This window comes from Amphiprion ocellaris, chromosome 11 (assembly GCF_022539595.1).
Source record: "Amphiprion ocellaris isolate individual 3 ecotype Okinawa chromosome 11, ASM2253959v1, whole genome shotgun sequence".
NCBI lineage: Eukaryota > Metazoa > Chordata > Actinopteri > Pomacentridae > Amphiprion > Amphiprion ocellaris.
Genome location: NC_072776.1, coordinates 10,297,698 through 10,309,901, shown reverse-complemented (window position 1 = coordinate 10,309,901; position 12,204 = coordinate 10,297,698). Strand labels below are relative to the sequence as shown.

At 39.2% G+C, this 12,204-nt stretch overlaps 2 protein-coding genes across 2 annotated transcripts; both read right to left on the bottom strand.

The window, feature by feature from the left end:
- Positions 1-901: 901 nt before the first annotated feature.
- gcgb (glucagon b) lies at positions 902-2,551 on the bottom strand. The gene is made up of 4 exons (XM_023281060.3): positions 2,418-2,551; positions 2,198-2,306; positions 1,491-1,646; positions 902-1,264 (listed from the first exon to the last, which is right to left on the bottom strand). The coding sequence occupies exons 2-4, from the start codon at positions 2,293-2,295 to the stop codon at positions 1,144-1,146; spliced, it is 375 nt and encodes a 124-aa protein (XP_023136828.1). The 5' UTR covers positions 2,296-2,306; positions 2,418-2,551; the 3' UTR covers positions 902-1,143.
- Positions 2,552-3,037: 486 nt separating this feature from the next.
- On the bottom strand, positions 3,038-12,102 carry fap (fibroblast activation protein, alpha). Its single transcript, XM_023281059.3, has 26 exons — positions 11,766-12,102; positions 11,458-11,539; positions 10,539-10,628; positions 10,322-10,416; positions 10,158-10,232; positions 9,977-10,029; positions 9,704-9,776; positions 9,370-9,490; positions 9,138-9,292; positions 8,947-9,044; positions 8,709-8,838; positions 8,529-8,567; positions 8,336-8,434; positions 8,169-8,239; positions 8,027-8,080; positions 7,767-7,891; positions 7,542-7,592; positions 6,604-6,702; positions 5,997-6,066; positions 5,708-5,902; positions 5,469-5,523; positions 5,272-5,371; positions 4,135-4,193; positions 3,948-4,020; positions 3,716-3,789; positions 3,038-3,508 (listed from the first exon to the last, which is right to left on the bottom strand). Exons 1-26 carry the CDS (start codon positions 11,766-11,768, stop codon positions 3,407-3,409), a joined length of 2,241 nt encoding a protein of 746 aa, XP_023136827.2. The 5' UTR covers positions 11,769-12,102; the 3' UTR covers positions 3,038-3,406.
- Between the last annotated feature and the right edge of the window lie 102 nt (positions 12,103-12,204).

The following is a 12,204-nucleotide window of genomic DNA, read 5'->3' as shown; positions in this document are numbered from 1 at the left end:
AAATGATTAGCCAGCTGCACATAATGTACATAATGCCTGCGCTCAGTGCTGTTGAGCCCAAATGCCAGCTTCTAACCCTCATATATTTGGCCTCCAAACAGACCAAAGAGTTCTTTTTTGTTCTTTTTCTAATCAACAGATGGTTTGATGTGCTACAGATGACAGCTTAGAGAGGTGGCACATCCCAAAGCATGTCAAGCTGCTGGCTCGTGAATTACTGTTTTGTCTCGGTGCCAGGAGGAACCGAAGAGTGTCGACCCAGTCATTGTTCCCAACAAGCCTGATGCTGAGATGATTGACGTGATTTCCTTCTCTTTCATTTAGCATAACCCTCCTCGGTGTGCAGTCAGAGCATCACTGGAAAATCCTTCTCCGGTGAGTATCTGACAGGTGACGCACATCATCATGTTACCTGGTAGAAATCCCTCAGCACATCTCTCCCCGAAGAGTGATGTGTTTATTGATTTTAGTTCCGCCTCCATAAACAGAGGGATTAGGTGAACATGACGGGGAAAAAAAATGTTTTACGCTGTTCCATCATGTTTCTTGGCGCAAGCTAATAGAATACTAATATTTTAGGAAGATTCTCAGTAGCTTTAATATTATTTACCAATCAGTGATGTTAAAAAAGTGCTCTTGAAACTGCTATTAATTTTTCTTGTGTGTTTGATGGACATTAATCTGGAGATTATGTGTTTAAAATATCATTTTCATGTGTTTTGTGATAGAGATATCCCGAAGCCACTCCATTAGATTCATTGCTTTACTGGAACTAACAATGTCTTTTCTGAATAACTTCATAATAAAAATATATTAAAATAATGTACAAATATCACAGATTTATGTGAAGATGGAGATAAAATGCCAAAATGTGAAAAAGATAAATGATGGGAACACTTGATAAAAATTCACACAGCATTTATGATTGAGATGCATTTCAAACATACTGGAGCTTTTTGCACTTTAACAACATTTCTTTCAACCGCTGAAGGCCAACAGGGCTTCATGTGAGTGGAATTTAATAGCATTACCAAGAGTAAGTCTAGTACAGATTGTGAAACATATGATGGCACAGAGACAGTGAGAAGAAGAGTTGCATTATTTTGGAGAATGGCAACAGGATGAGTGGTGCTCTGGTTGAGTTCAGTCTCTTCTGCCTCTGCCAGTCTTCAGCCAGGACACAAACTCCTTGGCAGCCTGGTCCTGCAGGTAGGAGCTCACATCGCTGGTGTAGGTGCCGTCTGCATGGCGTCTAAAGAGACCCCTGTACATGATGAAGACACAGAAACTGCATTTGTAACCATGGTGCACTAATACTGCATTACAAAAGACATGATTTTGGGATCATCTTCATTTGTCTTGAAGACACGATCTACAATGTTCATGTAGTAAAATCCAGACGTGGTTTTCACAAGATGCTACAAAACTGATTTACTGTGTATTTGAAATAATCCATAGGCCAAAAGATTTCTTAAAAAGGAGAAACTCACCCGTTCCGTTTTGAGTTCTTCAGCCACTGGACGAAGTCTTGTGCTCTCCTGGTCTCCAGGTATTTGCTGTAGTCGTTGGAAAAGGTTCCCTCTGAGTGTCTCTTCATGTTTGAAAGCTCAATGGGTTCGTTGAGCAGGGAGTTTTCACTCAACAGCCTGAAAAGGGAATATTATGGAAAGAAATGAGTGGAGCAGCACACATGTTCGCCATTCATTTTCATGCCGTAGCCTGGGATCCCATGAGGAGTCTTCTGCTTCACTCTTTATCCTGCCTCATTGTTCTCATCCACCAATCATTACACTCACATGTTCCATAGACTTCATATTACGAATAAATTACAGATGCTGTGGTCCTCGCTTGTGAATTTACACTCTAAAATATCTATCTGAAAATGGTTTTCCATCAACACATGCTACAGTTCCTTATAAGCATCAGGTGAAATCTCATTTTAGCACTAAAATGTAAAAATGAGAATAAATATAAAAATAATATTAGAATTAAGGCATTCAGAAACATGGAATGGACATAGAGCTGTCTCAGGTGAATCCCCTTAAATGTAAATTAAAATTAATTTCAGTTGAAATAAGCATAAATCACTCCAGATCATTTTTTCTACTATACTAACAGTTGTTACTTGTCCCATTAATACAACAGACTGAGCTGATAGGGCCAACGTCAATGACAAATAACTGAAAGCTGATCTTACATGGAGTTTCGATCTGTGTCCTGGTCAGGCACCACCTGCCAGCTGCTTTGGATGATGATGAGGAGCAGGAGTCCAGCGAAAGCCTGACCACTTTTCATTGTTTAAGCCTCTGAAAGATGCGCAAAGACAGATAAAGAAAGCACATTTTTATGGACCAAAAATAAAGCTGATTTTGACAGGACATTAAAAAGTTTTGAAAAATACTGCAAAAAATTCTCACCTGTGCCTCTTTCTGGTGAGTGTTTGAGAGAAGAGCCGCGGGGTGTGCTGACTGGCGCCCTCCTTCTTCTTCTTCTTCTTCTTCTTCTTCTTCTTCTTCTTCTCTCTGGTTTCTGGAGCTGATTCAGGGTCCCCTCTTGATCTGCTCGGTCTTATATAGGGGAGCTGAGGAGACACTCTCAGGTGACTCCACCGTCACAGAAACATTAGCATATCCTCAGTTGCTTTCAGTCCATTAGTCAGCTTCCGTCTCAGTCCCCTGGATGTGTTTGACTTCGGTTAAAGACAAATAACAGCATTCGCTGGGTGGAAAAATCTGCTATTCAGGTGTCACGATCAAACATGACCTCTGACCTGACAAATAAATACATGGCCCCATATGTTTGATTTCCTCTTGGTTTATCTTTTTGGATGTATTATTTTCATGTAGTATTCTTTTTCCATATTAAAACTTCATTAAAGAGTGTCATTTAGCCATATTAAGAAATGCTTGTTGCTTATTGAAGGAGACAAACTATACAGAAATGAAATATTTTGAATTTCAGTGTAGGCTTTCACAGTATGGTTCTAAATTTCATTCAGACAAAAACAAGTATTGAAAAGAAAACCATAATGAAACTGTTATATTTCAAAACAATCTTTATTTTACTTCCATTAAAACTTCACTGCAATGGAAACGACAACACTCCACAACAAATCAGTGCAGTGTAATACACCAGCCGTACGTCATCACATTCAAAATAATAATAATAGAAAAAGTGTTTTCAACTGTAAATGCATGCATTTTTTAATGTCACATATTTTGACAAAAGTTCTAAACTTGTACATAAAATATGAATTCTCATTTATATGAGCAATTCAACACCTGTTGCACATAAAAAAAGTCTAAAAATGAATTCAACCTGACACATTATCAGTAAAATTGAGAAACACAAAAGTTAAAAAATAAAACCTGTATTAATAGTCACTATAAATGCACATTTCGGATATCTATTTGGGATTTACGAGGCATTTCTGCAGAAAGTGGCTCATGTGGGTGTATATATGATGGTAGGCTGATCCTCGGAGCGTGTGGTCATTGTCAGTGTACCACTGAAATTAACAACAACAAAAAAAAAGGATTAGTGCACATCATCCATGAATGAATTCCATGTAAAATTATACATACTTTCAGTCACTTATATTTTAGTATTCATTTAGTGTTTCATGATCCATTGCATTAGCCCCCCATTTCAAACCTTCATTAAATCAACACCATCAAAGCCAATATCAGTCCTACTTCCCTGAGCCAATATTTACCATAACCTCAAAGTCCACTTGCTCGTCCACCAGAGCTTTGGAGATCTGTGCGGCTTGCTGGAAATGGACATTGTCTACAGGAAAGAGAGAACGTTCAGTACGTGACTGAACATTGAAGCTCAACCAAATCCATTTGTGCATGCTTTTACTGTGTTACCTGGTACCCTAATGAGAAACAGGGCTACCACATGTTCAAAAACAGGAATGACTGAAAAGAGATGACTGAACGTACCATCCGCTGTCCCATGAACCAACAGATAATCTACTGTTTTGAAGTTTTTGGCTCTGGATGTCACTGTGGAATTCTAAAAATTAAAAGATACATTTTACAATTAATAACATACTGTATGTTTTAAATCAGAAATGTTCAGTAGTTTGGAAAAGATTATTGTGACTGAGCTGACATGCATGATACTTACTTTGTAAGAGTCTGAATTCTCTGTGGGCTTTCCCATGTAGCGTTCAGTGTACACTGCATCTGTAAAAGAAACAATCTATTTAACAACAGTTAAATCAATCAGAAACAACTCATTCTGAATCCTAATCCTATTGGGATCCTGTCATTTATTTTGTGTACGTACACTGAAAGCAAAGAAAACACTGCTGTCAAATTTCTTGTATGTGAACACCGGTTCTGATTCTTATTCTGAAAACTCAAATAAATTAAGTACATACAATACAAACAGAAATAAATCATATTCAGCAGAAAGGAGGAAGAAGATTTAACCAGCTTTAAGACCAGATACTATTTGAGATTTGAAACAATAAAGGTGAGCTGTAAAGGCTTTACACATCATTGTCTGCAGGTGTTGGGCTACAGAAAGTACTTCCTGGCTACAGAGGAAGTTGTGCAAAGTGATCAGCTGACATAAGCTGACCGGGCTGATGACTACGAAGCCTGAAAGTGACAAAAGTGAGAGTTACAAAGACACAAAGAGGTGAGCTCATCAGACCTCCTTATCTGTTTGCTTGTGGCTGCAAGAGTTCCAATAGCCACTGTTGGCACAACACACTCAGATCACTCTTTCAGTGACCAAACCCTCAGTGAGAGAGTTGCATTGTGTGCAATGTAGGTGTCTGGTTTTGGCAAGCAGCAAGAATGCATTGAGTATAAAACATGGTATCTCTTATGAGCGTAAAGGGGGCTGGAGAACAATGCTGAATTCACCGCCTTTCTTTGGAGGACTCTGATGAAGACACTGTAGTGTTGAAGTATTAGTATGTTTTCACAACAAAAGGCTGTGAATTTAGCTCCAGCTCCCTTTTGTACTCTGGAAACTTGCTGTCCAAAGCCAAGATGCACCTGTTTTAGCTGTGTTCTGCTGGAAGATGCACAGAGAACCTGGTTTCTATGAAATGCTGTTTATCTCTGTTGTTCTGTTGCATCAATTTAAACTCTTTCTCAAGTCCACAGTCCAACAATGGTACAGGAATGCAATGCTACATGATATGAAGAAGTCTTTTAAATACACTGCAGACAGGATGTCAGAGAAGGAATGCAGTGATCTAAGAACAGACTTACAGGTTAATATGTATTAATATGCATGCAAACCCACCATAATAATCCCACTTGGCTACTGGGGCCACTGCAATCCCACACTTGAAGAGTCCACTTCCAGCACCCAGGGCCATTGAGGTCACATAACCACCATATGACTGAAGGTCAGGATAGAATACCATTAATGAGGGCCAGAAAACAGATTAAAAAGATGAAGACATAAAGAAAGCAGGAAGACAAGAAAACCCAACGTACCCAGCCCCATATGGCTATTCTGTCTTTGTCGATAAAACCCATGTCAATGAATTTCCTGCAACACACAAATCAATTGTCATCTTAGAAAAACAACGAAAGCATTTTTGAAGACCCACTAAACCAGACATTCAGCTGCATCATGACATTTATATATACGTAAGACGTCAACTTTGTTTGTTATTCAGTGGTGTAAAGACAGCAAATATCACAGAGGTCATTTAGGTTCCGACACACTTCACCTCACGGCTGTTATCTGATCTTCCACCTCAAACGTCCCGAGGCGCTTGTAGATGGCGTGCATTATTTCATCGCCTTGGTAACCGCTTCCCCTTCCATCAAAGCTGGCGATGATGATCCCATGTGAACTGGAGAGGTACGTGCCCCAGTTCAGCTTGAAGCGATAGTTCACACTCTGACTACAGGGACCAGCGTAACTGCACACGACAGCAACACCACATATCAGCGAACGCTAATAAGGATTCCCTGAACTTCAGTGGGATGGTGTGATGTTCAGAAGTGTTTACTTACACACTGATAAGAAGAGGATACTTCTTAGACCTCTTGAAATTCGGTGGTAGCATCATTTCATACCAAAGATCTGTTGGCGAGAAAAATACAGTTAAGAATACACAAACTGACGCTCCAGCCAGAATGGTATTTAGTAGACATTAATATTTCTGTTTTCATGGGTCTTTCAGTGCTAACAAAAGTAATCCACCAGTGAGAAGGCTTGCTGGACGTTTATAAAGGAGAATGTCTTGTTGTTAATTATTACCAGTTCCAGTTGGGCATGTGTTTTGCTTATTGTTACTTTAGATGGATAATTGGCCTTAATTGATAGATGCATGTGCAGTTTGAAGTCTGTTTCAAACTCATCTTCTAAGACGAGTAAGTTTCTCTGCTCTTACCCAGATGATTTATGTGGTTCAATTTGCACATAGATAAAGCGGAAACTTAAGAATTCACATACATTACTGCGGACTTTTCAGTAAAGCAGGAATCATCTTGTGTCCCGTACATATATTTATATTCAGAGTCCATGTCTTTTAGCAGAGTAAAATAGAGGAGAGTTTCTTTAATATTACTGTGCCTTCAACAATTTCTGGAGGGAATCTTAACACGTGTGTCATCTCACCAAATCCTGCAACCTTTAAGGTGCCATACTGCATTGTTGGCATTTGGAATTCGGACAGAATATTTTGCAGCTCCTTGTTGTCTTCAAGAACAGCGAGCTCTTAAAAAAAAGAGATAGAATAACAATGAGTGTCCCACTGGGAAATCCTGGTGTGTGCAAAATAAGCTCATGTACACATGCCTACCTACATATTCAATTTGTGGCAAAAAAAGTGCTCAGAATCTCCAAGAACTGTGAGAGATTCTAAAAGATTGTTCATAACTCAGTTTGATGATTTCTGACAGACGTAGCCAGTGACACAGTCAGACTATTTAAGTGCCTTTAACTGGTTGTTAACTGTCCTTCCTTTGTCTGATGCCTCATGTGCTACACAACCTGCTTTGTGTTTGACTTTTTCAAATTTTTTAAACCTGTTTTGACCTGTAGCCGTACCTACAAAGCTATCTAAAATGCAGTCGGCTGCAAAATGTAGCATTCTTCATTAAATAAGCCCCTCCATCCACTGTCTCCATGACACCACAACAAATAGTGAAACAAATACTTTGGATCACAGATTTATTTATGAGATTAGGAAATTCCCTAAAGACATCACAGTTCATTCTGAAGTCAGTCGCAAGTTCATTTGAGCATTCGGTGGTCCAAATAGACAAACACGTGGATATTTTCCAAAGGCAGCTTTGTTTTCAGTACTCTAATCCTGGAAGATACTACTGAACATGACTATCTCAGATTGTTAAATCGTCATTTTTATCTTCAGATATTGTCCCCGTCAATTCCAGTGGAAGGACATCAGTAACAGATGTTAGAATGGATAGCAGGAAGATCTGTTTTCATTTGGGATACTGACTATATGACCACTTTGAAAAATTGTAACAACTGTAACAATGGGCTTGTGGTAAGAACATAAACCTCAGAATCTCCTATGCAGCTATATATACCTGCACCTGAGCCCCTGTTGTCCATGAGTACGTAGAGGGGGTATCCAGGGCCTGGTAGGGACAAGAATAGAAAACATGCAAACAGTCGATTACACATCGAGGCACCTGCACAACTTTAGAGGTGTCTGTCTAAGCTGTGATTATTGCTCACAGATGTTCCCCACCACCGAACATCCCCACATGGGTGAGTTATTGCTTAAGAGAAAATGCGAATGAGTAACTGACCGTAACAATCCATTCGGTAGAAAGAAGCGTCATAGCTGAAGTAAGCTGAGTTGTACTGACACCTGTCCTTATACAGGTTGCAGGTGAGACACTGAGGGGATGTAGGGCTGCTTCCAATCAGAACTCTGATGAAAAAAATGAGCAGAAACCAATGTCAGGCATACAGATAGTATTTTTGAGAGCCCAGTTAGCTAATGTGCATGTCTCATCAACGTTAACTGGAAATAAAGTTTTTTTTTTAAAAAAAGGAAACGTCTTACTTGTAGAGGTTTCTCTGTACAGGGTTCCTTCCATGCTCAGTACTCACAAAATATCTGTAGAAAAAACATCTCCACAAGTCAGATTTCTAAATTCTTTAAGGTTTATGGTGTTTTACAAGAATTGTATGGTTCCGTCACTCACATGGCATCTTTTGTTAATTTGGATATGTAGATAACTTCCCACTTCCCAGAGGTAATAGGTGTTGCTTTGCCCTTAAAAAAATGCCTCTAGTAAGTCACTAAACTGCAAAGACACAATGGATATGAATTGCAGTAAATTTTTACATAAATATGTTTGTAAATACTTACATCTTTCACATAATGGATGTGTTTGTAGCCCTGAGAGTCGCTCATCACTTTGTAGAAACTGAGCCCATCTTCAGCAAAGAAAAGAGGCAACGGCACGTACTAAAGAAAAAGATAATATTTCGTAGTCATTCATCAAATCAAAGTCCAAGTACCTATCAATTACATCAACAGCGGTAACTTTTCAGACACTCACATGGCCGACCCATCCTGTCTTGCTTGTTTGCTCGAATTTCTATAGAGAGTAAAGGCATCAGTTGCAGTAAATCAGCATCTAATCACATGAACATATAGTCAGTACCCGGTTATGAAATTCTACATGATCTAATTTGAAATCAGTCATGAGCAGACAGGCAACCAGGGGAATGACAGCTACCTGATTTTCTCTCCAGTTACTTCCATCAAAGTCATAGATCTGTACAACCAGATGATTCTGTTTTCTTGTGAGCCACTGCACAGCGACACGTTGGTCTGTAACCCAGGTCACTGAGCACAAAAGGTGATCACTGAGTAAAGGCAACAGAAAGTGACAAGGTTTTCACATGAAGACATTTACTTTCCCTCTGCTTGAAAAGTACTAATAAGGAATAATACAATAAAAAGAATATACAAACCCAGAAGCAACAGAAGCAGGTGGAACTACTTGTGTGCGGCGGGATGGATCTGTGGTATCAACCACAATCAGTTTCACTTTGGTCAGTGCTGATCCAGCCTATAGAGAATAAAAATGTAACATATTAAAGAAAATAAACAACAATAAGTAAATAACTATAATTTCATGTTTGATAAAGTCATATGATCCCACCTTTGGGTATGGAAAAGCCACAGTTTCAGGATATTGCCCAGATCCATACCAGCTAAATTCCACCTTTTGAACTTGTGTATCATTAAACTCTGCGTAAGTCAAGTATTTTCCCGTTGTAGACCACCATATTGCTCCATTTGATGCAAACACTTCCTCTGAGATAGTTGGGAAACACACAATTACCATCTTTTATTGAGACACACAGATGCAGACTTGTGACAAAGTTATGTACCCTCATAAACCCAGTCAGGGACACCATTGAGGATCTCATTCTCTTTTCCATTGTGTGTCACTTGGATAACTGCAGCAGTGACATCGGATCTGAGAAAAATGTTGAAGTCTGAAACGTAGGCCTGCAAAACACAAAGAAGTTATTTAGTTTTGAACACTGAGCCCTTATCTATACTCACAGGCACTAATGTACTGCACCAAAAACACTGTTTGATATTGGCTTGATATTAATTTGGACAAACACAATCAGCCGACTGTTCCTTCAAATCCAGTGATGTTGAAGTAGATTTAACTGGAGACATGAGTACATGACAACGTGGTGTAAACTAACTCACGTATTTGTTTCCTGTTGGTGCCCAGGTGAAGTACTGCACTTCAGTTGGAAGATCAGCAGGCTTAACAAATGTTCTGCAATGAAAAGTAAACAATAAAATGGCAGATAGTCATTTCCAATGAGTCTGATGTCTGCAAATATAATAACACATGATGTCTCTATCACCAGTGAAGAAATTATTAGACTGTCACTATAAAAAAAAAGATAAAACTGAATTTGTTTTTCTGTTTGAGTTCTGAAATAATAATATTACAACATATTCATGACTACTTACGAAGTCTCCCTGTCATAGATGGAATATGAGGCTGTGAATGAATGTCTCCATTTCTGCAGGATTTCAAACACAAAATTGTTATTGTCAGGTTTTTGTTATTGGATTTAAAGGGAGAAAGTTTAACTGATGTAATGACAAACACACAAATGTATTGTAACACTGCATTAAAACAACTTCTTACCTTTGTGTAATTGCTTTCAAAAGCAACGTATTTATAATCACCTGACAGCAAGTAATGAGTGGCATCCACTTGGTCCTGAAATGAAAATGTAAACATGTAAATAAGTTATCACAATCAACATTTTTGTTCTTTGTTACAAAACTGTCATTAAAAAAGTATATTACAAAGGTGGAATTGGTCAAATACAGTGACTCCTCCTTTGTTTCAGCGTTGTGGAGAAAGATATTCCCATCTCTCGTTTTATGCAAATACTCCTTATCTGCAGGTACAGAAGACAATGAATAAGCTGACAGCCCGACATTTGCACACAACATGACTATTCATGTAGACTATGACTTTAAAAAGAACAACCTATATCCGGTAGCAGAGGTGATTTGATACCTGATATCCAATAGACATTGTAGGATCTCCATCTAATGGTGTCATTGAAGTAATCTTGAAGGGTGAAAGGCCTTTTGGTCCCACTAGATTCTGAAATGATACACATACTGCATTCATTCACCAAAACATATAATGTGAAGCAACATCGCAATTCTAAAATCTGTGTCATGCAGTGGCCTGTTTACATTGATTTAACTTTAAGCTGCATGCCAAAACACTGCGAATCACACTTACAAGTCTAGTGCCTGAACAAAATTAGTACATACAGATGGGTGACAAATTAAAGAAAAAAACAGTATAAAATGTCTTAGTAAGGTGTGGGGCCACCATGTGTAGGCAGAAGAACTTCACTGCGGTTTGGCATGGATTCTACAAGTTTCTGGAACTCTATTGGAGGGATGAAACACCATTCTTGCAAAAGATATTCCCTCATTTAGTGTTTTCATGATGGCAGCGGAGAGCACAGCTTCAGATTTTGGTGCAAAATCTTCTCTAGGTGTTTAATTTATATCTTGCAACTGTAAGAGCCCATAGCATATGATATACATAATTTCCACTCTCTTCAAACCTTTCAGTGACTCTTCGTGCCCTAAGGATCGATGTATTGTCATCCTAAAGAGATCACTCCCTTCAGGACAGAAATATCTCCATATAGAATAAAGGTAAACCCTCATGGAAACCTTACATTGGTCCACATCATGCCAACAAGTAAGAGATAATAAGAGAGAGAGACCAGATCCCCCTTACTTTCCAGGATTTTACTTTAATTTGTCATCCATTTAGGCACATGGGCAACCCACAAAATTGATAGAAAACAGTGTATAATCAATCAGTCATGCGTAAAAGTTGCACAAGCCGGTTTCCACATTGAGCACAGACAAAGAGAGAAAGACAGTGAAGGGCCAGAGCTTGAACTTACTGCTGTAATAAACTGCTGGGACTGTTATTAACGTGATGACGACAGCCGCCCCCACCACCCCCCATATCACCTTGCTGCAGCCCTGCGAAAGGTGACACAAAAGTGGCAAAAACATCCTCAGACTTCACACAACGCGAGCTGACGCTGCAAGTTGCCGCTCAGCAGCTTTATCCTCCCCACAGTGACTGTTCACAGTAAGTCCTGCTATATATATATATATATATATATATATATATATATATATATATATATATATATTTAGTACATTTTGTGTCAAATCAGAAGCTGATGAGAAATCGATTACTGACCATGACGCGGATGAAGTCGCCGTGAAGCTCTCGAGTCCTTTTTTTTTTTAGAAAATCCTTTAAAAGTCGCTGAAGTTCGGAGACGCTTCTTTTACGCGCAGCCTGGTTAACATGCCCTCACTCCTAGAAAACAATCACTTGGAAAAAAACGGCAACATCAGCCCACTGAGCTCCGTCCTACTTTAGTCGGAGGCTTCCTTCACTTCCCGCTGCATTCCTGAGACCAGTCCGACAGCAGACAGAGATGCCTCCCTGAAGCCCGCGGTCCAACTTTCCAAGAGCGCACAACTTTCTGGTATTAGGAAGTGGCTCTTTTCTCACACGGTGCAAGTCATTCACGCAACGTGAGAAGGGCAGGAAAAGCCGGCTTTCATCTGCCAGTAAAAATCATATCCCCCCCCGCCTATGAAGTGTGTTTTTAATAAAGTCTAAACTGGAC

Excerpts from the sequence above, each read along its gene's own strand:
- fap (XM_023281059.3), bottom strand. Across the intron at positions 10,030-10,157 it reads TTGAAAGCAATTACACAAAG|AAATGGAGACATTCATTCAC; the intron begins GTAAGAAGTTGT and ends GAAATCCTGCAG. Across the intron at positions 3,790-3,947 it reads GGTTCATGGGACAGCGGATG|ACAATGTCCATTTCCAGCAA; the intron begins GTACGTTCAGTC and ends TCTTTCCTGTAG.
- gcgb (XM_023281060.3), bottom strand. The coding sequence starts at position 2,295 with ATGAAAAGTGGTCAGGCTTTCGCTGGACTCCTGCTCCTCATCATCATC. Across the intron at positions 1,647-2,197 it reads GACACAGATCGAAACTCCAT|GCTGTTGAGTGAAAACTCCC; the intron begins GTAAGATCAGCT and ends TTCCCTTTTCAG. Across the intron at positions 1,265-1,490 it reads AAGAACTCAAAACGGAACGG|GGGTCTCTTTAGACGCCATG; the intron begins GTGAGTTTCTCC and ends CATCATGTACAG.